Genomic DNA, 27,362 nt, shown 5'->3' with positions numbered 1-27,362 from the left:
ATCAATGAAACAACCTCATACAAGCCAAAGGATTTAGAACCCAACTAGAATAAGGGAAATAAACAAAATTAGACTTTGCAACAATCCAAGACCACACATTTACTTGCATCGAAGCAAACACTTCAGACACATCTACCACACCTCTATTGAAGATGATCGAATTCCTATGTTTCTAGATTTCGCTCACTATACCAACCCAAATTGCACTCCAGCCATCATTAACTGACTCGGAAGCCTGACTCATCCTGAACTGTGAAAAGTTTGTCAAAGGGTCCTTGTGGATCACGAACGATACACCAAGCCACTCGAAGCACAAACACCAGACACGCCAAGCAAACCTGCAAACAGAAAACAAGTGACAAGACGACTCTTCCTCCTCCCCACACAGACAACACAAAGAATTTTCTACCACCACTCCGCGCCTTGCCAAATTAACCCTAGAGGCAACCCTATTCTCCAACACCCTCCAAGCAGTGATCAAAGCCGAAGGCAAGGCTTTACACCTCCACAACTTACTGTACACCGAAGAGGACTCCCCTCCTTGAACCCTCCTTACGTGAACATAGGCTGAGTTTACAGCATAAGTTAGACACCCCCCAACCTTCCAAATCCAAACGTCCTCCTCTCCCACAAACGGCTTCACCTCTTGTAAATTATGAACCAGTTGTTCCAACAAAGCCTTCTCCCAGTCGAAAAAAATTCTTCGCCATTCCAACCGCCATACCCAAACATCATTAAGCCAATGTCCAAGCTCAGCCACCTTTGCCTCTTTGGCCGAACTTAGAGAGTATAATCTCGGAAAAACTCCCTTCAAAGCACCACAACTCAACCAACTATCCTCCCAGAAAGAGATATCTTTACCGTCACCCACTTTCCACTTAAATCCATCTTCGAAACTTCTTCCCCAACCCTCTGAATCCCAAACCTGCTTCAAATCTTTCCACCAAAGGGAGCCCCTACTAACCTTACCACCCTCTCTTAAACTTCTCCACCCACCGTATTTAGAAACAAGAATCTCTTTCCACAACCCTCCTTTATCCGTTCCCGGTCTCCAAATCCACTTTCCTAACAAAGCCAAGTTAAAATTCCTAATATCAACGATTCCAAGACCACCAATGTCCCGAGGCTCGCACACCTTGTCCCAAGAAGCCCAAGCAATTTTCCTTCATTCGGAGCCCCATCCCCAAAGAAAATTCCTTTGTATTCGAACTAACTTGTCTGCCACCACAGAGGGCATTTTAAGCAATGACATAAAGAAAAGCGGGATAGAGGAGAGAACAAACTTGATCAAACAAATCCTCTCTGCCATTGACAAGCACCTGCCTTTCCACCTAGACAGTATAAATTATGGAAAAAACATAATATAAATTATAATGAACAAACATATAAAAGGAAATATGGCAAATTTATACATATGAAAATGCATTGTTGTATTATTATTTCAACACATGAGAGTAAGAACTTATCAGTAAAAAACAATCAAGAAGAATAATTACTTTTATTGTCAAAAAGCACCACTGTCATAAGGATGAAACAGTATTAAACGTGATAATTATATTCTCGTATGTAAGAATTCATAAATTATAAATTGGATGAATATAAATATTATAATGTCCCAGAACCAATATTTCAGGATATTATTAGTTTATTGTATTTTAAAATCCTAAATTATAGATGGAATGAATAGAAATATGATTATGTTCAATTAGCAGTATTCTAGGATATTTTTAGTTTTTTATACGTAAAAATTGAGAAATTATAAATTGAATAAATACAATCTTTACCTTGTATGTTTGATTTAATGTTATAAGCATGATTGAATAGCGTGTACATTTTTTCTATAAAGAAAGAAAACTTTTACACAATGAAAATAGAATCATAATATCAAGTTTAGATATATTAAATAAAAAATAAGTACTCAAATATATTTGTTGTTCATACCTCATATGAATTAGTACTTATAGGCATCATCATTGAACTCAAAAAGTCTAAGGTGTTAATTGCCGTTTAAAGGAGACAATGAGATATATGAGTAAGAACCCTAAATCCTTATCAATAATAAAAAATTAAGAAGAAGACATTTACAAATTCAGCAGAGGAGAGTAAATATAAAGATGTTAGGTATTTCGATATTACCTTTTCCAATTTTATTTAAGTTTATATGTCCATCTCCAATCATGAGGATTCAATCAACAAATTCTTTGATGTTAGTATCTAGATTAAAAGATGTTAGGTATTTCGATATTACCTTTTCCAATATTATTTAAGTTTATATGTCCATCTCTAATCATGAGGATTCAATCAACAAATTCTTTGATGTTTGCTACATTTTCAAGTGATTGCTATATTCTCTGAAAGTTTCATAACTTTGCAATGTTTACATAATTTTGAAGAGTTTATTGTTGCCTTAAAAATGTCATATTTGGTTCCATTTTTCACAACAGCCAAAATATATCTAACATAAACTCCCAACACAATAACTTTACCCCCTAAAGGTTTATGAAAATATTCTTCATTTTTAGCTATCATAATATCTCTTAAAGTTTTGTTCAAAGCTTCAAAACATAACCTATTCATCATTATAGTCTCATCCCATATAATCAATTTTGTTTAACTCAACAACCTTACACAAAGACTTCTTTGACTTTTGTTGCATGTTGATTCCTCATTTATTAAAAAGAGGAATGCAAAAATTTGAATGAGTTGTTTTAACTCATGGAAGTAATAAAGAAGCAATGCCACTTGAAATTGCATTCAACACAATCATTCCTTTCGATCTAATGGGACCAAATAATGTTCACTACATAAAAGTTTTTCCAGTACAACCATATCCATATAAGAAAAATAAACCTCTTACTAACGAAATTAATGTTGCCATAATATTTTCGTACACATTAACTTGTTTAGCGGTAAGAATTTGAAAGAATGATGCATGCATCTCAAACATACTTATTTTATCCTAGTTCAATTCATCAATGATAAATCTATTTTTATAAGTGAATGAATATGAACGAACAGGTTCTGGTAGAGAACTAAAGTTTTTTTAAAGACTTAACATTTACAAATAATAATTCTATTACTTGCCGAAGACAAATTTTTTGTAATTCATAATCTTTAGTTCGAAAACCTACAAGAAAAAGACATAAGTTATAAATTAAGTTTGAAATAAAAGAAAAATGTATACTTAGTAGGTTGAACTCCTTTTTTTATGTAAAATATCATTTGATATTAATTTCCAAATACTTTTTCAGATTTCATCATGCTTGGACAAGTATTCATGAGTAATAATGTAACAAACAATCTTCTTAGATGATTTTCATAAGCAAGTTGGCTAGATTCTATAATTGCATCAATAAATTCTTGATCATCAAACATCAATCCCACAACATATCAAACCTCTTGGTATGTTTTCGCATTAACACACTTGATACTATCATAATATTAATACAACCTTTTTAATTAGTCAACAATATTCTCAAATAATATAGCTCGTCTAAGCTAGGAGGAACAAAGGTAAGTCTTCTAATACTAAAACCGTGTTTCCTCAATTTTCATTCCCTCAGTTGGGCCATCTAGACGAACTTGCTAGGAAATTCAAATCTTTCCCATCCTCATAAATTTGTTAACCTCAAACCAAGCTAAAAACTTTGTTTTTTTTTTCTTTATGCTTAAAAATTCCATCATCATCTTTAAATAGAATAGGTTGCTCACAAAATAAATGAAATGTCAACCTTTGAATACGATGTCATCTGTGATGAATGTCAAAAACAAATATTCTCCAAATTGCTTCACATGGAGATATATAGCTACAATCATAGTATTGTTTGATTTCATCTATCTCTAGGGTTTGGTTACAATTTGTAGCAGTTTTGATAATTTTTTTAGTTGCTATATCTGGTTTTTTGTACAAATTTAAACAAATATTTTATAGAATTAGATTTATTGCAATATTCTGCATTAACAAGTGTCTGATACCTCATTAGAAGCAATGAGTTGTAAGGCACAACACTTCTATTATCTAACTTAATTCTATGAACATATCATTATCTCTATGTTTGTAACATGGATATCCATCTTCATTAATAATGCTTGACAATTTGTATTTTGTTAGATAAATTTCGAACATCTACCTTGTCTCGTGCAAGGTGAGTTGAACCTATTAGCTCTACATAAACAATATATTTTGAAACCGCCTCAGACAATTGTGAATACATATTTGGATGTGGTAATTCGACAAAGAGGATTTTATCAATGTCGCTTGCATTTTCCAATTTATTTGTTCAATTTAACCACATTAATATATAAGCATGTGGGAGTCCCTTTTTTTTAAAATCAACGGTGTACATACCTATAATAGTATAAAATGAAGGCATGAATAAGGAGTACATACACAAACAAATAATGAAAATTATTCAAATGAGGTTATTACCTGCATTAACTTTGCCAAAAAAATTATTTTTTTAAATCTTCAGATCTATCAAAGAAATTCACAGTAATTGACATTGCATGTAATAATGATAAACAAATTTGGATATCCAATTTTTTTTACAAATGACCATAGGGTCTTGACAACTGTTGAACATGTACCTCATACCACCAGTAAATGATGAAGGTAAAACTATATAGTTGTCAATTGAAGAATAGTTGGTTTCTCCTTGGTTCTTTGCTTCTTGTACAGCATGAAGAAAATTGCAATATATTTTTTTTTTGTTCCATAAAATAATACGTTGTGATATGGTGTACTAGAAGTAATGAATCAATGAGTAAACAACTCTTCTTCAATTGGCAAACATGTAGTTCTACCTTCGTCATTTACTAGTGGTATGCGGTACATGTTGAACAATTGTTAAGACGTTGTGACCATCTGTAAAAAAGTTGGATATCCAAATTTGTTTATCACTATTACCTTCAATGTCAACTGGTATGAAATTCGTGATTTTCTTTCATTAAAAGAATTGACCGCTTCTGATAGATCTGACATTGTTTGTAGAGTATTCGATATGAAATTGGATCAAATGATATGTTTGAAGATTTAAAAAAAATAATTTTTTTGGCAAAGTTAATGCAGGTAATAATCTCATTTGAATAATTTTCATTATTTGTTTGTGTATGTGCTCCTTATTCATTCCTTCATTTTATACTATTATAGGTATGTACACCGTTGATTTTCAAAAAAGGGAACCACATGCTCATATATTAACGTGGTTAAATTGAAAAAATAGATTGAAAAATGCAAGCGACATTGATAAGATCATCTCTGGCGAATTACCCCATCCAAATATGTATTCACAATTGTGTAAGGCAGTTTCAACATATATGGTATATGTTGAGATAATAGATTTAGTTCACCTTGTATGAGACAAGGTAGATGTTCAAAATTTTATCTAAAAAAAATACAATTTATGAACCATTATTGATGAAGATGGATATCCATGTTACAGACGTAGAGATAATGATATGTTTATAAAATTAAGTTAGATAGTAGAAGTGTTGTGTCTTACATCTCATTTCTTCTAATTAGGTATCAGGCGCATGTTAATATAAAATATTGCAATAAATCTAACTATATCAAATATTTGTTTAAATATATGAACAAAAGACCAAATAGAGCAACTCAAAAAATTATTAAAAAATGCTACAAATTATAACCAAGCCTCAAAGATAGATAAAATCAAACAAAGATAGATAAAATCAAACAATACTATGATTGTAGATATATATCTCCATGTGAAGCATTTTTGAAGAATATTTGCTTTAGACATTCATCATATATGATTTCCTATACAAATGATGACATTTCATTTATTTTGTGGTTAATTTATTTTATTTAAAGATGATGATGAAATTGATGGAATTATTAACCATAATGAAAATTTAAAAAAAATCATGGTTTTAGCTTGGTTAGAAGCTAACAAAATTTATAAGAATAGAAAGTATTTGACTTTTGTTAAATTTCCTAACAAGTTCGTCAAGAAGGTACATCATACGAAATGGAAACCGAGGAAATACAATTTCAGGATCAGAAGACTTATCTATGTTCCTCCTAACTCATGCCAGTTATATTATTTGAGAATATATCTGACCAATCAAAAAAGTTATATTAATTATGATATCATCAAGTGTGTAAATGAAATAAAATACAAAACATATCAAGAAGTTTGCTATGCAATGAAACTGGTGGTTGGTTAAAAAGTGATTTTAAGATTTTTTTTTTTTGGATTGTCTTAAAAAATTACCATGTAATCTTATAATAAGGGTTTTAAGTTATTTTTAGTAGTTTATATTCAAAGTAATGATTTTGTTGAGTATAAAATGAGAAAACGAAAGTTAGCTACATAGGTTTTTATCGTGACCTCTCTTATATTTTGCTAATTGATGGAAAAGTTTCCACCCTTAGACAAAAGGTGGTTTTATTACTGATAAATTTGTTGATGATTCTAGCTTTTAGCTTTTTTCACCTTTTTTGCCAGTTAACTTTGCATCTTCTGCTATTCTCTGTTACAAATTTCAGGTTGCATTTGCTTCCTGTGAAATTAACCAATAATAAAACTCATGAGTGACTTCATGGTGTGGGTTTATTGCAATTAGACATGGTGTAATTGAGTTCTTCATCTTATAAATTCAATGTCTTGGAATTTAGATATACTTTTTGTTGCTACTTGCATGTAAAAGAATAAGGTGTCCCTCATTTTGGTTTGAATGCTAGCTTCTATTGTTTGGACTCAAGTTTACAATCTTAGGTTTGGTTAAAACTAAGATTGTTTGGACTCAAGTTTACAATCTTAGGTTTGGTTAAAACTAAGTTTGCAAATTGAGATTGAAGAAGCAACAAGTCTCAATTCTACAAAGTTGAGTTTTCAGGCAAGTTTTTGAAGTGCAGATGCACTTTTGTAAGTAACCAAACATACATGTCACGAAACTTAGTTTACTCTTCAAACTGAGTTTGGATCACTGGCCTTTTCTCTTTAAAGTTTTCTCTTTAAGGCTACGTTTGGATTCAGGGGTGGTACTGTTGTCGACGACGGAAGTCACAACACCACCCCGTTTGGATCCATGCATTGTTGCGGGTGAGGGTGCAACGAAAGAGAAAGTTAAGTGAATTGTGCTTCTTCTGAAAGATGAAGAGAAAGTTTCATTGTGCAGTGCGAGTGTCAAGTCATCACCACGAATTTCCAATGTTGCCCTTACTTTTGTGCTGGAATCAAGAAGCACAGTAGCCCTGCATGCATGCCACATGAAAGCATGAGATTCCTGACTTGGCTCAGGAATCTATTGACCATGTGAAAGTTTGAAAGTTCATCAATGAAGTGGGTGAGAGGGAGCAAAGCATAAGCAAAGAGAGCGAAGCATAAGCAAAGAGAGCGCAACATAGAGTGTGTAGTTGGAGAGATTCGTAAGTCATAGTGTGTGTTAGGGGCTTCATTAACGTATAGGTTGTTAATCTGAAAGTGTTGTGTTCTTCTCTGGGTTGATATGTGCCTTCATCTAGGTTCATCTGAGGTGAGTTTATATGTTTGATTGTTGGTTAATCGATTATGGCTTAAATATCAGAGGCAAAATAATCAATTATGGTGTAGATAATCAATTAAGTTAAGCGAGTAACCGATTATCTGTAAAATTTTCCAGCCATAATCGATTATCTGTAGTGTGTAAAAGGGCTCTTAATCGATTATTTGCTGTGATAATCGATTATGGTTGTTTTTAGCCTAGTAGCATAATCGATTATGCTTTGATAATCGATTATCTGAAGTGTGTAAAAGGGGTCTTAATCGATTATTTGATGTGATAATCGATTATGCTTGTTTTTTGCCTACTAACATAATCGATTATGCGTTGATAATCGATTATCCTGTGTGTATAAGTGATGTGATAATCGATTATGTTGTAAAATTTGTGAAATAGAAATGTTTCTTAATTTATTTGTTTTCTGTTGTTTTCAGGTGTGTTGTTCTTCCTATAAGTCATCCCTATTGCTATTCTTAAGTGCTTATCTTCAGGTTTTTTAATTTTTTTATGTAAAATTATTTTATTTAATTTCTGTTTTATATTTATATTAGAATGATAATGGTTTTGTAATATAATTTGTTTAGAATTTATTTTAGTTTATTATGTTAAGGCTGTTGTTGTATTATAATTTGTTTAGAGTTTAGTTTATTATGTTAAGGAGTTACTAGATAGTTAATTAAATATGTTAAGGAGTTTAGTTAATTAAATTAATTTTTCAGTTGATTTATTGTTTTAATTTTCATAGATACTTATTAATTTTTTAACATTTAAGAAAAATATTTATTTCTATGAAATGAATTATTTAAAGAATGGAAACAGAAATTTGTAAAGTTTAGGTTTTTTATTATATTAAACATAAATTATTAATGTTATAAATAAATCAAATAAAAAAATGTTGTTGTGATTAAAGAAAACTGAAAAATTTAAGATAAATATTATTTATAAGAGAATAGATATTGTATAATAATAAATATACAAAGTTAATAAATATTGTATAAGAGAACTGAAATATTGTATAATAATAAATATACAAAGTTAAATTTTTTTAACATTTAATTTAATTGTTTATAAGAGAATAGATATTTTTTTTAAATGAATATTTGTATTTATAAGAAAATGATAAATGTATTTAAAATGAATATTTTTACAAGTGGAAATAGAAATTTGTAATTTGTAGGTTTTTTAAAAAATAATTGATATTTTAGAAGTGCTATTTTTAATTGATATTTTAATTATAAATGTAGAAAGTAATTATTTATTTCAAAATGAATTGTTTATAAAACAGATTTAAAATTTTTTATTTTGACAGAATGGAATTCAAAATTTTAAAAATATTTTGATAGGATTTTATTTTTTAGATTAAACATAATTTATTAATGTTATAATTAAAAACATTATAAAAATGTTGTAGTAATTAAAAAAAACAGTAAAAGTTTAAAGTAGAAATATCATTTTGAGTTATTATTTTTTTAATTTGTATTTCACATAAATTATTGGTGTTAGAATTAAATGTTAAAAAATATGTTATAGTAATTTAAAAAGTCAGAAAAAGTTTATTTTAGATTGATAATAAATTATTACAAAGATAAAAAAGTTTACAGAATCCAAATAAAAATTAATAATCTGTAGTTAATATTATTTTAGATTGTACATAAATTATTACAAAGATAAAAATAAATGTATTTAAAATGAATATTTTTACAAGTGGAAATAAAAATTTGTAATTTGTAGGTTTTTTAAAAAGTAATTGATATTTTAGAAGTGCTATTTTTAATTGATATTTTAATTATAAATGTAGAAAGTAATTATTTATTTCAAAATGAATTGTTTATAAAACAGATTTAATTTTTTTTTTATTTTGACAGAATGGAATTCAAAATTTTAAAAATATTTTGATAGGATTTTCATTTTTGTAGATTAAACATAATTTATTAATGTTATAATTAAAAACATTATAAAAATATTGTAGTAATTAAAAAAAACAGTAAAAGTTTAAAGTAGAAATATCATTTTGAGTTTTTTTTTTTAATTTGTATTTCACATAAATTATTGGTGTTAGAATTAAATGTTAAAAGAAAATGTTATAGTAATTTAAAAAGTCAGAAAAAGTTTATTTTAGATTGATAATAAATTATTACAAAGATAAAAAAGTTTACAGAATCCAAATAAAAATTGATAATCTGTAGTTAATATTATTTTAGATTGTACATAAATTATTATAAAGATAAAAATTTATGTATTTAAAATGAATATTTTTAGAAGTAGAAATAGAAATTTTAGGTTTTTTTTTTATATTTATTTGTTGTTTGATTAAATTATGTTATTGAATGATATAGTAATTTTGATTAATTTTTTTATTAAAATTAATTAAAAGTACGTTTTAGGGTAACTGTATTGGTGTACTTTTACACTGATACGGTAACCGCGTTCGGTATGAATTCGGAAAGAAATTATGACGAGGCAAAGATGGTACACTTTGAGGAAACAGTTGCAATTTATGACGATCTTGTTGTGGCGAACATGAACTTAATTTCACAAATTGAAGAACAAATAAAAAAAATAATGAAGGTGCATCAGTCATGATTCTTTGTATGATTGCTTTTGGATTGAAATTGTTACGCACAATGCCTACTATAAGCAACTGTATCAGTCAGTCCCAACCACAAAAAGAGCGTTGCAGACAAGAATTGATGGAGTACTTGGTTTATACTGAACAATCTCGTCACATTATTCGCATGGGACCGGGAGCTTTCATTAAATTATGTGAACGAATACGGAAAACTGGACTTGTTAAAGATGCATATCGATCAACCGTGGAAGAACAAGTAGCGAAATTTCTCCACATTATTGGGCATAATGTGAAGAATCGAAGTGTGTCATTCTTTTTCCATCGGTCTGGAGAAACAGTTTCCCGTCACTTTCATAATGTTTTGAGTGCAATTTTAAGGTTGGAGGGGGAATTCTTAATTCAACCAAATGGAACGGTTGTACAACCACACATCCTTAACAACAGTCGATTTTTCTCCTACTTTAAGGTTTGTTGATAAAATCATTCCTTGAAATTATGTGTAATGTCTTCTTTAGTTTGTGGTTAATTAAAGTTATGAATTTTTGTTTACATTAGGATTGTTTAGGGGCCATAGATGAGAGTCATGTACGTGCTAAGGTTGCACGTGCTGATGCGCCTCGTTTTCGAGGGAGAAAAGATTGGCCAACCCAAAACATATTTGCAGCCTGTGACTTTGACATGAAGTTCACATGTGTCTACCATTTTTCAATGTTTGTCATCCTAACTTTATTTAAGTTAATTAGATGGATCGCGGAAAAAATGTGGCTTCAAATTCATCAGGTTCTTATCGAGAGTTCACCAAGTGGACGGCGGAGATGGACCTAATTTTGCTCAATGCAATGATTGACGAGGTACGAAAAGGGTGTAGAATTGATGGTAGTTGGACCACTCAAGGATACATTAACATAGTTATGGCTTTAAATGAGGCTGGTTTATCGGGTCTTAAGATAAATAATGTGAAGAATCGGCAAAAAAGCCTGAAGGACAGGTGGAGGGAAATCCATGATTTGTTTGGTGGATTGAGTGGTTTCGCATGGAACTAGAACACCAAACTTTTTGAAGTCGAGGACGAAGTTTGGAGTGAGCTGATTAAGGTACAATGATAATTACTTTTTTACGTAACAATTACATTTAAATTCACATTTCGCATCATATACTAATATGTGAAATGTATGTAGGCCAACCCATCTGCGACAAAATGGCGTTTCAATACCATTCGCCATTATGACCTCATGGAGGAGTTGTGGTATAGTGATAGAGCCACGGGAAGTCGGGTCAGGACAGCCCGTGACATCAATTCACCTCCTCCTGACATGATCAATTTCAGTGTCAACCTTGGGGAGAATAATATGGATTATATCCCCGAAATACCAAACTTTGAGGAGGCAGATGACTACGTCCCACGATCACCTGGTCCTCAATTCCAATCTAATGACACTCCTTCAGACACACCATCAAACACTCCTTCTATGCCATCTGTTGGCTCTGCGGACACATCCTCATCTCGAGGATCAAAGAGAAAAGGCCCCAGTATGGACGACATTGATGAACAATTTGCAATGTTGAATACTAATCTTCAACAATGCGTGTCATCAATGAAGGATGGAAATGAAAATGCCTCTCAGTTGGTGAATATTGCTCGTGCACAGGCAACGGCAGCTCAAGATATAGCTGCCGAAATTAGACGAAGAAACGACCTATATGATGAGCATGTACACCACCATCGACGCCATGCCTCATACCAGTACTCAGAGTCTGATATTTGGGCAATGCTCGTGGAGCTAAACATTCAAGATGAACAACTCATTGATCAATGCTATGAGTTTTTATGTGACCATCCCGGAAGAGTTAAGCAACTATTTGGGATGCCATATGAGCGTCGAATGACAAAATTGTTTGGATTTATGACTAGGCATTGATTTCATATCTCTGCGTGGGGGTTACCTTTAATTATTATTAATCTAATATTCGACTGTCTTTGTTAGTAGCTGAACATGTAATATTTGACTGTCTTTGTTAGTTATTTGACATGTAATATTTTGCTTTGTGAACTTCTACTTTCATTAGCAATGTAATATTTGCTTTCTGAACTTGCACTATTGCTTTATGATATTATGTTAACTTTTGTTTAGTTATTTATTGTAGTAATTGCATTATAGATGACATCATCATCCCACAAACGTAACAGAACCCGTAAGGATAAATCTCAAGCAGAAGATGTTGACGTTCCTCCTCCACCAACGAGGATTTCAGAAGTTCTTGATTATTCAAGATACTTCAGTACCAGGCGTCAAATGGTGGCTTTTGAAAAGAACTTTCACGCAAGAGCAGTATTACCACCCAAAGTGATGCATACTCCATTTTTGCTGGTCCAGGATTTGAATTCCAAAATCTTCTGAATTGGCAAGGTTTACAACCTTTCCTTGGAATTAATCTTCCGTATTATGAAGATTTGGTAAGAGTATTTTATACAAATGCAAAATTCACACCTGCTGGTCACCTTGCCATTGAGATTTGCGGAAAAATGATACACATTAAAGAAATAGATTGGATGATACCTGAGGAACTGAATTTTGATCGAGGTCTAGCATTATCGTCCATGATTCATGAAGATGTTGAAGGTGAAAATCTGAAAAATGTCGGTAGTCTGAAAATGAATGACCGACTGTTGCATTACACATGGGTGCATATCTTGTGCCCTCGAGGAAGCAACTATGCACAACTACTGAATGAAGATATTTTCATGATGTGGTTAATCAAGAATAATGTACGCATTAATTGGCCTCATTACATCATGCAACACATCATCAAATGCCAGGTGTATGGCTTTGACTTGTCGAATGAACAAACAATAATGCTATGATGGAATCATTACTTTGGCAAAAAAAGTATGACAAAATTAAATATATTCCAGGTCAATGGCATATGGCAACTTGGTAGACCCCACCATGCAAATGAAGAAGATGATGAATTGCCAGCACAAGATGTTGAAGGTGGTCAACCTGAGGAGGCAAACCCCACTCAAAGGGAATTGTTAAATCAAATTTTGTCCAGCATACAAAACATGAATACCTGAATGGACAGAATGGAGGTTACTCTAAATGACATTCGACGTCATCAAGACCATTGAGTGTATTATTATTATGTTATTGTCATTGTTATTTTTATTTCTAATTTTCATGTTGAACATTAATGAATTGTGTTTGTTATTTTTGACGTTGACATTGTTATTGTTAAGGTTTTATGCTACTTTTCATGCTACTTATTTACATAATCATATTGTTTTTAATGCAACTTTTTTACCATCTTATTACTTCGACAGCATTGGTTAAGTGTCATTGATGTCTGCGTATCACAGCACGTCGTCATCTAGTTATACTGGTTGTAGTGTGCAAAAACGTGGTACTTTTACCCATGCTACTGGGAGCACAAGTGCCTTCGTTGATCCTATTTGTGATTGTGGACAATTTGTTGTTTTGAGAATAGCGACAACACAAAATAATGTTGGAAAAAAATATTGGGGTTGTCCCAACTACAAGGTAAAATTTATTCAATTAGGTTTGAAACAAACTTAAGAATGTTATTTTAAACTTATTCATTGTTCAATTTTATTGTTTTCTTCAAAACAGATTAGAAGTGGCATGGTTCTAGGCTGTAATTTTTTCAAATGGTGCATTGAAGACGTTGCCGATGAAAAAGATGAAATTATTACCATACAACGAAATAAGATATGTCTTCTAGAAAACCGTTTGAAGGTCTCCACAAGAAGGATTCAAATGTTATTACTGGGAATGTCTTTTCTTTTTCTAATTAACATTATTATGTTCTTCATGTAATGACGTTATATTATATATTTTGACACCTACTTAATATTCATGTTATATTCTAAATTTCTATTCTTTTTAAAATAAATTCATTTTGCTATTCATAATAATGAAAATTATTATTAAAATTAATTTTATATATATTTGTATATATATAACATAACATAATTTATAACATCATTTATAATATTAAAATTATGTAAATAAATTAACTTAAATAAAAAATAATTCTTAATTAATAAAATGTTAAATAATATAATTATACTTTAATTTTAAATTATAATTAACTAAAATATGAAATAAAATTAATCATTATTTATTCTTTTTTTTATATTCAAGGGTAAAATTGTAATCTCACAAACTTTACTATTCAAAATAATTTATAATATTCTTACAACTATCACATCACTCACAATTTTCAATCAACTTTCCTCACACATCCACTCTAACATACCCCAATCCAAACAACCTCAACTTTCTTCACACTTTCTTCATACTTCCACTCCCACTCACCCTCAACTTTCCACTCCCCTACACTCTCTAATCCAAACACACCCTAAGAGAAAACATGATGCAAAACAGGAACTTTAAAACAAACTTTGATTATCACAGGATAACCACCTAAATTATCATAACATGAACAAGAGAATGCAATCTCAGTGAACAAGAGAAAATCATAAGCTACTCAATATCATGCACTTACCAAAGCAGAAAATCCAAGTCAGCACCGGTCACTTCAAGATCTTCACATGGATTATGTTGAGGGTTTAAGCCTAAACAAGTTTAATAAAATTAGAAGGAAAATCATAGCAACCAAATTCTCCTACAAATACTTGTTACAGATCAATGGAAGCCTGCTAAAATTAAGATCACCATATGGACTTAATCCAACAAATTAAGATGTCATTTCATATCCAACATAATGAAATGAAAGGGCAGAAGAATAAGCAAACCTTCATTTTCTGACAATGGCATCCGAACCTCATCAATAACTCCATCATCAACTTCCTTCTGCAAAGCCTATTCTGATAACAGAAGAATAGTCCACATGATCAAAACTGTTCACAAAGCCGTTGCAGAGTTCTTCAGTGGTAAACCTTGGGGGAAGTTGGGACAGTGCCAACTGAAATTGGGCTTGATTGAGGGTAGTCTTGGAGGACTTCCAACGCCTTTGGTAAGATCTCAAAGGAGCCTTTGTTGAACAGGGAGAACTAAAGAGTGCAAATGGGACAGGAAATCGAGTGTAACTAGTGTTGATTTGGAATAAAAAGCATTCAAATTTGTGGGTGGTGCGATTAAAAAAACCTATCTTGTGTACATTTTTCTCAGTGGGTTCATGAAATTTGTGGCAAATGAGAGTGTGGTTTCATCTGGGACATTCCTCCTGAAAGTAGGTAGTACGATATTTATGACTTGTTCAAGTATAGAAGGCAAGAGTGAGTGTGGTTGGGCAGTGCTTACTTGCTTGCTGTGACAACCTTAATCAAACCACCTATGTTGACTGAAACAAATAAATTATTAGTTGCAAAAATGAGTATGGTCAAAGAGAAAAGCAACCTGCAATGCAAAGAGTTCATTGTTGCAGAGAACAGAAGCATGCCTACAGCTGTTGATGTTGATCGCAATATAAAGTAAAAAAAGTAGTAATGGGAGGGTTGTGTTTCATCTTATAGTATCATGTTGATTTTGAGTTTGTGATTTTCAAAATGGTAGGTTTCTATCTAAAGTCCCTAATGAGAAAGTAGGTGTTTATGGGCAACAGAGTTCGCAGTGATTGCAGAAGCTAAGGCTTTGAAAATCTTAAGGAAAAGGGGTCTGTGGTTCGTGTGATTCAAGTAGCAAGACAACTCCTTTAGGCTGTGTTTGGTTCCTTTAGGTTGTGTTTGGTTCAGCATGAGTATTCTGCACGACGACGGAAATGAGGAGGTGCTTCACGTTTGCTTTCACTGATGGAGGAGGGAGAAGGGAAGTGGAAAGGGAAGTTGGATGAATTTTTAAGCTTCTCATTGATGAAGAGAAAGCTCAAGGGGAGAAGAGAAAGCCAGCTAGACATCTCTAAATTACATTTTTACCCACAAAAGTTAATTAAAATTATTTAATTTTTTTTAAATAAACTGTGTATACCCAAATAAATAATAATAATAATAATGTAAATTATTATTAATACTAATAATATAAATATTAAAATAATAATAAGATTTAAAATTAATTTATAAAATAATAATAATAAATGCAAATCAAATAATTTTAATAAAGAATAATAATAATAATTATTATTACTATTTTATTTTATTTATATTAAATATTAATAATTTTATTAATAATAAAATATATATATATATATATATAATTATTTATAAAAAATAAATTTATATAATAATAAATAATATTAATCATCTAAAATACTTAATTAATTTTTTTATATATTTCTATATATAACATAACATAATTTAAAAATTCACATATAATATTAAAATTATGTAAATAAATTAACTTAAATAAAAAATAAATTTTAATTAATAAAATGTTAAATAATAAAATTATACTTTAATTTTAAATTATAATTAACTAAAATATGAAATAGGATTAATCATTATTTTATTTTTTTTATATACAAGGGTAAAATTGTAATCTTACAAACTTTACTATTCAAAATAATTTATAATATTCTTACAACTATGACATCACTCACAAATTTCAATAAACTTTCTTCACATATCCATTCTAACGTACCTCAATCCAAACAACCTCAACTTTCTTCACACTTTCACTTCCACTCACCCTCAACTTTCCACTCCCCACATCCTCTAATCCAAACACACCCTTAAAGAGCTCTGTGTACTAAGAGCTTTGTTTGGACTTCTTTTATCATTCAGTTGCAATACTGTTTCTATTTTAAGTAGGATTATTATTATTTAAAAAAAAATACATATACAAGAAAGAAAGAAAACTTGAATAATTCATTTTTTAATTTAAGTTGCTAAATTTTTTAATGATTAATAATACATAAACTCTAGGGCCACGTATTAAATATAATAGTTTTATACCTGAATGACCTGCAAATTTTTAAGTCTAGATAAGAACGAACTAGGAATAGCCTATTAGGCATGGCGGTGTTCAAACCAAAACTCTTGCTGCTATGATCTTGGCTAATAAAACAGAGGAATTGGACTTTGTGAACAAAATTAAAATGACATTAATGGTGTTTTAAATTAGGGATGGGTGTTTCAGGATTGCAGGAAGTGAATTTTTATAATTTGAAAGAAAAATGTGAAAAATAGATTATTTAAATTAAGTATATAAAGTGGATTTGTGAAAAATATATATATATTTTTTTTAAGATTTAAAAGTGTAAGTTTATAAATTTATTTTTATCTATAAAATATTTAAATAATAAATATGTATTTTTTATAAATTTGAATTAAATAAAATTTTATAATTATTTTTTATACTTTTAAATGATTACTTTTAAAAAAATACAAATTATTTTTTAAGTGTTGATTGTTGAGTAGAGAGAGTGTGAGTCTTAAAGGTGCCGATGGTTGTTCTCGGAGTGATGGATTGTGTTGACGGTTGTTTGTGGTGGTTTTTCTAGTATAACTTTATTCACTTTCCAAGAATAGTAGTCTTATCATTATGTGAGATGGTTGTTCTAGGAGTGATGGATTGTATTGACGGTTGTTTGTGGTGGTTTTTCCACTATAACTTTATTCACTTTCCAAGAATAGTAGTCTTATCATTATGTGAAACTTGATGTCTGTGAAGCTCGAATACGGCCAAAATCGAGTCGTTTGCACTTCTAACACACCGACGACGCGGATACGCGACGGGTGCGTGCACGACACGGTGTCGGACGCAGCTGTATGGGCTAGATACGGCCTTCTTCTAGGACATGTCGGAGGGACGCGGTTCACTCAGTAAACCCTTATTTCACAAAAAATCTTAACTAAAATCTCAAATAAAACTCTTATTTCACATAAAATCTTAACTAAAATCTCAGATAAAACTCTTATTTCACATAAAATGTTAACTAAAATCTCAAATAAAACTCTTATTTCATAAAATCTTAACTAAAATCACAAATAAAACTCTTATTTCACCGAAAATCTTAACTAAAATCTCAAATAAAATCATAAAATCTTAAACAAATCATTTAAATAAAAATATATATAAAAATCTTAAGAAAATCCATAAATAAAAAAGGAAATAATTTATACATAGTTGTGTCCCGTGTCCTATAATTTTCTATTTAATCGTATTTCTGTGTCCGTGTTCATGTCATATCCGTACCCGAATTTGTATCTGGGCTTCATAGCTTAATGTAACATCCAATAGTACTGATGCATCACATCCCTTCTACAAATGTTGCCAGCTTCCTAAGAAGTATATCAATTGTTTCCAACATTATAATTGCCCTACATAAATACCATAAAAGCTACATATGTTATAAACAACATGCACTCCACACAACCCCAAAAAACATCACCAGAATTATGTGGTTTTTGGTTGCACCAAAGGTTTTCTTCACCCGATGAGCATCCTAGTACTTGCATTAAAAAAACGCACCACCTTCCACTCCTCTTAGCCATCTCACACAGATAAACAAAGTTAAACCAAATGACATAAATTACATATTTTAATTCCCACATTACAAAAAAAAAAAAACAGAAAACTACATAAAGTAAGGCAAGTGAAACTTTTATTCCAACCCAATTATTTTGTTATCATGTTAATGCAAATAAAGGGAGATTGGATCCAATCAAAAAAATGAGAAGTTGACTTTCCTTACTTTATGTTTCATCCATGCCCAATACTGAATTTGTGCCATTGTAAGGATTTCCTTTGCGTCCATCTTTGTTTGATTAAAAATGACATTGTTTCTATGCTTCCAAATAAACCAAAGCACTAAGACCCATAAGCTTTTCCACAAGCTATTAGCCTCTTTATTAAAAAACAAACAGGAGAACTCTTCAAAATGATTAGTTAAGACACTGTGGTGCATAAAGTTAACCCTTAGCCAACTATCACACATATTTCAGACTGCTTTTGATACATTGCATGTGATAAGAATGTGTGATGTTGATTCCTCTTCCCTCCCACATAAAACGCATAATGTATCCCTAAAAACTACTCCCCTTTTGTGGAGGTTTTGCTTGGTTGCTATCTTATCTCATAGAGCCCTCCACGCATATAATTGAGTTGAATGCATCACCTTTAGCTTCCAAAGATAGATGAATGGTTCAAGTACTGGTACAAATATAACAAGTATGAAAATTGATTTTTCCTTCATAGTTATCCTCACAAAATAAATTTTGTTCAACACATTTATTTCACTCACATGTAGTGGTTTTCCTGTGTTTTCTTCTTCCTCTTCCTCAACCTCATAACCTTCAACAAATTTAAGAACCTCTCACATGCACACACACATCACACTTGAAGAAATAAGGGTATCATTAACTTTGAATGGGTGGACATGTACACATCTTCTCATTCACGCTCATCCTCGCATATGAGAGAAGAAAAAAAAATCACTTACTTGTTCGTCTGCACACTCTCCTTCACATCAGTTGATCTAAACATTCAAATTATACGTTCACACATTTGCTTCAAATATCAATACACATATACTTTCTATTTTAATTTTAATTTTAAATAATATAATAAATCATTGTCTAATTTATTACAAGGGGTAGATTATAATTGTCACAAAAAATTATCATAAAATTATAGAATATACTTTCTATCTTAGTTTTATTTCAATTAACATAACAAGTAACATGTTATTTATGATTGTCACTCTTTAATTTATTATGATAAATTATGATAAGTAAATTACCATGATCATCATCATAAAATCATATTTTTGTTGATTTGATTTGGTTCCAATTTATTTTTTCTTTCAAACTAAATCGCATATATATTTTTTACGATTGATTTGAATGTATTTAAAAAAAAATCAAATTACTTTACACCTATTTCAACTCTATTCTAGTCAGATATCATCCACTTGAATAATACCAATACATTCATGACTGGAATCTAGACTTTTATATTAATGTCCATTACTTTTGTTATTAATTTTGACAATATTTTTTATTTATTTAAATGGTTGGATAATTTTTTTTCTAAACTACCGTTATTTAATGCTCAATAATAACTTATGTGAAGTAGATTTTATGAATTGACGTATATTGTAATTACATGCTTACGACGATTTTTTATCATTGATACTAATATTATCTTCTATCAATAATTTATTATCATTATTTTTCTATTGCAAATTCGGAAAACATTCAACCAATTAACTATAATTTTATTTTCTAATCTCGGCTTTAGAGAAATTTTTTGGCCGATATTAATAGAAGAAAAATACTCTAACCAATAAAATTGTAAAAACAATATGGATTAATTTTAGTACAAATAATTATGATCAATATAAAAAAAAGGCTACATATATAAAATAAAGTAGTAGTAAATGTCACTTAAATTTTTTTTCACACACTTTGTAAAAACTAGGTTTAAGAAAATGTAAGAAAAATATTAACACCATATTCTCTTTATAACTCACACATGAGTTATATGAAATATAGTATATAGTATAATTATTTTGGTTTTGATTATTTCCCTCTCTCAGTTCCAAACCCTAATCGCCATCCCCAACCCTTTGACGCCATGGATTTTGTTAAGGTATACACGCTTTCTCTTTATGGGCTCTAACACACCTTCTTCATTCATGTGCACATACAACAATTCATCACTTTCTTTCCACTACGATTCCTCTCTAACTACCTGATTCTGCATGTCATTGCAAATTCACTTGGCTCTCTATTTTTTGTCAAATCCTTGATGCACACAATCATTCTCATTTTTTTGGGTGATCAGAGCACTACACGAGGTTTAGAGATTAAATATGTTAGCGAGGAAATTGTTTGTTTTCAAAACTGAATTCGCACGGATAATGAAGGACTTTTCTCTGTTAGACTGTTATATTTACTTATTCTGTGACTACTAATATATTTCCTGTGATTTTAACTGTTCACTATTCTGATTTGACATTATTTATGTTGTGATTGATTATATTATCATTGAATACTTCGTGGACAACGCAATTGCATAGCTGTATAATCTTTAGTTATTCAATTTGATCCTGCACTATGTATAGTTGGCATATAGCTACACTTAATTTCATTTGCATTATTTCTGCAAACTTCGGTGATATTTGTTTCTTTTGATGTTTTTATTTGATTATTGGGTGTTCTGTACTGTTGTGTTAGTGTTGGAGTTATGCAATTATACTTTTCTGATTAATTGAATCTCTTCTAGGAAAAATTGAACTATTTTTGTATAAAAGAGCTTAAAGATGTGCTCACTAGTTGCACCTTTCAAAGCAGGGGATGATTAAGGTTGTCACAGCAAGCAAGTAAGAGCTACCCAACCAAAGTCAGTTTTGCCTTCTATACTTAAAAAAATCATAGATATGTTTTCTTTCCCAAGAAATTGCTTCAAATATTGTGCCTCCTTCTTCAGGAGGAATGTTCCAAATGAAACCATACTCTCCACACTCTCATTTTGCCACAAATTTCAGGACCCCAATGAGAAAAATTTACACAAGATATGTTTTTCTAATCACACCCACAAATTTGACCGCTTTTTATTCCAAATAAACACTAGTTACACTCAATTTCCTGTCCCATTTGCACCCTTTAGTTTTTCCTATTCAACAAAGGCTCCTTCGAGATCTTACCGAAGGCGAGCCCGAAATAGGTTGTTGAAGTCCTCCAAGCCTACCCTAGACCAAGCCCAATTTCAGTTGGCACTGTCCCAACTTCCTCCAAGGTTCACTACTGAAGAACTCTGCAGTGTGATTTCTCAACAAGATCATCCCCTGGTTTGCTTAGAACTGTTTCACTGGGCATCTCAGCAGCCACGGTTTCGGCATGACGTGTCCACGTACCATGTCACCATAAAGAAGCTTGGTGCTGCAAAGATGTTCCAAGAAATGGATGACATCGTGAACCAACTGCTTGCAGTTCCATTAATTGGTTCAGAGGCATTGTTCAACACGGTTATATATTATTTCACCCAGGCGCGGAAGCTGACTAGAGCTGTCAATGTGTTTAAGCACATGAAAAGTGGGAGGAATTTAGTTTCCTGTTATAGGCCTTCTATTAGAACCTATAATATTCTTTTTGCTGCATTTTTGGGTAGAGGAAGCAACTCCTATATAAATCATGTGTATATGGAAACAATTAGGTGTCTGTTTAGGCAAATGGTCAATGATGGGATCAAGCCTGATATTTTTTCATTGAATTCTATGATCAAAGGTTATGTGTTATCTCTTCATGTTAATGATGCATTGAGAATATTTCATCAGATGGGTGTGGTTTATGATTGCCAGCCCAATGCGTTGACATATGATTGCTTGGTTTACGGCTTGTGTGCCCAGGGAAGAACAAATAATGCCAAAGAATTATGTTATGAAATGAAGACCAAGGGTTATGTTCCTGGTAGTAAATCTTATAATTCACTTGTCAACTCTTTGGCACTTGGTGGAGAGATTGAGGAAGCAGTAAATTATCTGTGGGAGATGACTGATAAGCAAAGGTCAGCTGATTTCATTACATATAGGACTGTACTGGATGAGATATGTAGACGTGGAACAATTCAGGAGGGCAAGAGCTTTTTGCAGTTGTTACAAGAAAAGGACCTTGTAGATGGGCATGCTTACAGGAAGCTTCTATATGTGCTTGAAGATGACTATGGGGATTCAGTAAGCAGAAACATGGGAACTCAGTGAGCAGATTTGACTCAGGCACTGTATATTCCCATTCTTTTATCACTGTAGTGGGCTGTTTCTTTGGTTTGAAGGCCAAGAGTTATTTTAAAATGTTACATGATATGTGCCAATCGTCATTTGTTTTTGATATCACATGTATTGTATAGTAAGGCACATCCAAATCAAGGTGCAATGGCTTTGTGAGAGTAAAAGTTTTGATCAGATGGACTATTCTTTTGTAGAAGGAAAATGGATGGTGGGAGTTATTGACGAGGTTCGGATGCCATTAACAGAAAATGACCTTAATCCTATACTAATTGAGATAAAGACTCATTCTCGAGACACTCTTCCTAGTGAACTGCAATAAAGAAATGAAGGTTTGCTTATTCTTCTGCCCTTTCATTTCATTATGTCGGATATGAATGACATCTTAATTTATTGGATTCAATCCATATAGTGATCTTATTTTTAGCAGGCAATTGATGTGTAACAAGTATTTGTAGGAATATTTGGTTGCTGATTATTTTTCTTTTATTTTTTTTTAAACTTATTTTGGCTTAAACCTTCAATATAATCTATGTGAAGATCTAAAAGTGACCGGTGCTGACTTTGGATTTTTCTGCTTTGGTAAATGCAGGATATTCATAAACTAAGTATTAAGTAAATTACTGAATTATCCCTTTGAAGACAACTATATTATAGCACTGCTCAATTGGAATGTAGTTGGGAGTAAGAAAATGTTTTCTATAGGGAAAACATAGTAAAGTTCCATGAAGTATTTAACTTTATCCACCATGGCATTATTCTTCTATAAAAGTTTTAGCTCAGAAAGTGAAGCATGGCTTTTATGGGATTCTCTTTCCTATTTTTATTATCGGTAAATGCAGACCCTGGATGATATGGTGGGTGGGATATTGCAGAAATACATGTGGGAGCTGGCCTGCTCATGATCAGCTCTTGTTGAGGTATGCATCTCTGAGCAAAAGCCTAATGTGCTTAATATGTATATATTGACCGCCAAAGTTGTTTGGACAAGAGCAAGACCTCTTGATAGCTTTCTACAAATATGATTTTAAATGCAATATTTACTATATTCATCATCCTTCAATTTTAATTTCTCAAGAAATTTACCACTGACTCATTCTTTTCTAAACACGTGCTTGCAAGCATATTCTCATTTATTGCTTAAACTTGAAATGTTGACCAATTTTTTAGTGACAATAAACAGTGATAAGTCATTACAAGTGTAATCAAAGTCAAATAAATGGAAATAGATTTCATTATAAGTGTCTTTGTTTAAAATGGTCAGCTCCTAGTTGTATAACATGCCATGAATATTAAAACTAGACTGCCTACATGTCATTTTTTCAATAAATAAGTCAATCAATGCATGGAAGGATATGCATTAATCGACCATGCACTGAAAATCCAAACCAACGTCAACATCAAATTCAGGTTTTGATACCAAGTCCTTGTCTGCTCTAGTAGGTTGAAATGTTCTCTTCAAACTCCGGACAGGGTTGGTTCTGAACAATTCAAAGAGGAATATGGTTAAGCCATTCAAGCTGAAAACCACATTTAAAATTAGATTTTAAACATAGACTCCGATAATTATTTCACAGGGTCACCAGTTTGTGTATTGGGAGGAAAATGAAGTTTACTAGAGTAGCTCCATCTAATAAAGATTTAGGGGAGCATTGTGAGAGGTACAAAGAGAAAAAAAGAAGAGAAAATCTTCTGTTTAGGGTGCTCCAAACTTAGTTTGAAGTCTAAACTAAGTTTCGTGATATGTATGGTTGGTTAGTCTCAAAAGTGCGTTTGCACTTTCAAATTTTGCCTGAAAACCCAGCTTTATAGAAGTGAGACTTTTTGCCTCCTCAATCTCAGTTTGCAAACTTTAGTCAAAACATGCACTTAATTCTAATAGTTTATTTTCCTGAGTAAATTCCACCACAGAACACTGTCATCAATGGTGGAAGGTCAAAATTCCACAGTTGCCTAAGGAGATTGGCAAAAAAAATCTGCCATGGCAAGCACCATACAAAAACAGTGTCACTCTAAAGAAAATTCAACACCTCAGGAAATTTAATTAACAAATGATACTGCCTCAACATTACAAATTACAATCCCTAAAAATATCATAACATAAGTCTGTATATATATCATCTAAAGAAAGTAACTAAAAAAACTTATCATCAAGTCAAAGAACTTGAACTTATGCGAAAGATATTGGACAATTGCCCCACCGCTCCCAACAATAGAAGCCAGCATTCAAGCCAAAACGAGGGACACCTTATTCTCTTACATGCAAGTTAGCAACAAAAAGTATATCTAAATTCCAAGACATTGAATTTATAAGATGAAGAACTCAATTACACCATGTCTAAATGCAATAAACCCACAACATGGAGTCACTCATGAGTTTTATTAGTGGTTAACTTCACGGGAAGCAAATGCAACCCGAAATCTGTATCAGAGAATAGCAGAAGATGCAAAGTTAACTCGCAAAAAAACTGAAAAAGGCCAAATAATACAATGCAAAGGCTATCCCTGACAATTATGATAGAATATAACAAGATCAAGTGAGGGAAGAACATTCAATATACAGAACAGAAAAATTAAATGGTCAAATTGAAAGTAAGCATCTTTATGAGACAGAAACTCACTATAAATAGTACCTCTCGACATAACTAAAAGATAAATACATGTTTGAATATGATCAATATTAGGGTGGGAAAGCTTTTTAAAAGCTAAAAGCTAGAATCATCAACAAATTTATTAGTAATAAAAGCACCTCTGTCTAAGGGCGGAAACTTTTCAATCAAAAGCAAAATATAAGCTCATGATAAAAAGCTATCAGATTATTATGCAGCTACCTTATTATGCAGCTAACTTTAGTTTTCCCATTTATACTCAACAAACCTTATCTTTCAAACAAAGATATAAACCTTTCAAACAAATCATTATTGGTCACTTCACATGTAGCTGTTTGCTAAAATAAAAAGAGAATTTGACATATGGGTACACGAGTGAGACAATACAGTTCACAATAAATTTTCAGGAACGGTGGAATGCCCTCTGTAAGTTTCTCTGGAATAATAACGCAACTGATGTGTTGCTACACGTGGCATCCTGGATAATCACATTGCAATATGACAAGTAAGATGAAATTCCAAAATTTTCATATGTAAGCAATGCATTGGAAGTCTAATGAAAAATGCATCAGATCACCAAATTGGCTGAACAAATATTATCTGCCTTTATGTGCGGATGCATAAAATTCTTTTGATCAAAATCAAATAAGCAAAACTTATCCAAGCTTGGATTTACATTATCCACAGAATGTTCAACATTAATATAATCAATCAGCTTAAATAACGTCAAAATGGCGAGCAGTTAAAATCACAGAGAAAAATAAAACCAGTCATGGGATGTGTAAATGTTACATACCAGATGGAAGGTTTGCTTATTCTTCTGTCATTTTATTTCATTATGGTTGATGTGAAATTGCATCCTGATGCATTGGATTGAATCCTTATGATGTTCTTATTTTCAGCAAGCTTCAATTCTTGTGTTACAACTTTACAAGTGTTTGTGGGACAACTTAGTTGCTTAAAATTTCCGTTCTAATTTTTTCTTCTCATTTTTGTCTTTAACCTCATCCTAATCTGTGTAGATCTTAAAGTGACTAGTGCTCACTCTAGATTTTCTGCTTCGGTAATATTGAGTTGTTTATAATGTTTACTTGGTCACTGTAATTGTGTTCTCCTGTTTCATGAATTATGATAATTTAGCTGGTTATGCTATGCTGCATTTTATTAGATCATTCACTCGTAAAGTATTGAATTTCATCATGAAAATAATCTGATTTAAAAGTTTCAGCTGATTTGAGAGTGAAGCATGACTTTTACATGATTTTTTTTCCTACTTTTGTTATTGGAAAATGCAGACCCTGGATGATGTGGTGAGATATTACAGAAATACATGTAGGATGCTGGTCTCTTGCTCATGATGAACTCTCGTTGAGCTATGTATTTTTGAGAAATTGTATATTTTGACTGCCAAAGTTGTTCTGCACGATAACAAGGCCTCGTGAGAACTTTCACCAAGTATATTACTTTTAAATGCAATATTTACAATATTCATCATCCTTTTTACATTGACTCATCCTTTCCTAAATACATACCCTAAACCCTAAACATTCACATCAATTGCTTATTTTTTTAGTAAAACTTTGAAGTGTTGACCTGATTTTTCAATGACGAGGGAAATGGTGATTTAGTTATGCTGATAAATTTATCAGTCACAATGAGTAGCAGTTGGATTGCACTACATGGGCCCCTTATTCACTTATTGGAGAAGATATGAATGTCAGAAAGTTCATTCACTTATTGGAGAAGATAAATTTGCATATGATCATGACTGGTTAAAGAATCAAATTTGTTCTTGTCTCGAGTTTTAAGCTTGGAGAATAAGAAGCCAGTGCTGGAAATGTCGACAAAATCTGAGAGATCAAAGGATTAAACGTGTAGGTTTAACTTTTTGCACAGGGGTAGAGTAGATTCAGACATGTAGGATGACTTTCTTATGGTACAAATGTTTGACTATGTTTCATTGTATATTTTGATGATCCACTTGTATGATTGCGTTGTTTCATGAAAGCTATATATATACACACTTAGGGCAA

General features: G+C 31.5%; 1 protein-coding gene across 7 annotated transcripts; it reads left to right on the top strand.

Moving 5' to 3' along the window:
- The first annotated feature begins 20,469 nt into the window (after positions 1-20,469).
- Positions 20,470-27,362, top strand: LOC137822009 (pentatricopeptide repeat-containing protein At2g27800, mitochondrial-like). 7 transcript variants are annotated; one of them, XM_068626930.1, is made up of 5 exons: positions 20,470-20,586; positions 21,291-23,052; positions 23,596-23,640; positions 26,625-26,784; positions 27,038-27,362. In XM_068626930.1, the coding sequence occupies exon 2, from the start codon at positions 21,377-21,379 to the stop codon at positions 22,694-22,696; it is 1,320 nt and encodes a 439-aa protein (XP_068483031.1). In that variant the 5' UTR covers positions 20,470-20,586; positions 21,291-21,376; the 3' UTR covers positions 22,697-23,052; positions 23,596-23,640; positions 26,625-26,784; positions 27,038-27,362. The 7 variants fall into 7 exon arrangements, with proteins under 7 accessions (XP_068483031.1, XP_068483013.1, XP_068482986.1 ...); XM_068626912.1 differs by having other exon boundaries at positions 23,563-23,640; XM_068626885.1 differs by having other exon boundaries at positions 23,563-23,640; positions 26,625-27,362.

Source organism: Phaseolus vulgaris, chromosome 11 (assembly GCF_000499845.2).
Source record: "Phaseolus vulgaris cultivar G19833 chromosome 11, P. vulgaris v2.0, whole genome shotgun sequence".
NCBI classification, from domain to species: domain Eukaryota; kingdom Viridiplantae; phylum Streptophyta; class Magnoliopsida; order Fabales; family Fabaceae; genus Phaseolus; species Phaseolus vulgaris.
This window is presented reverse-complemented; position numbering and strand designations above follow the sequence as displayed.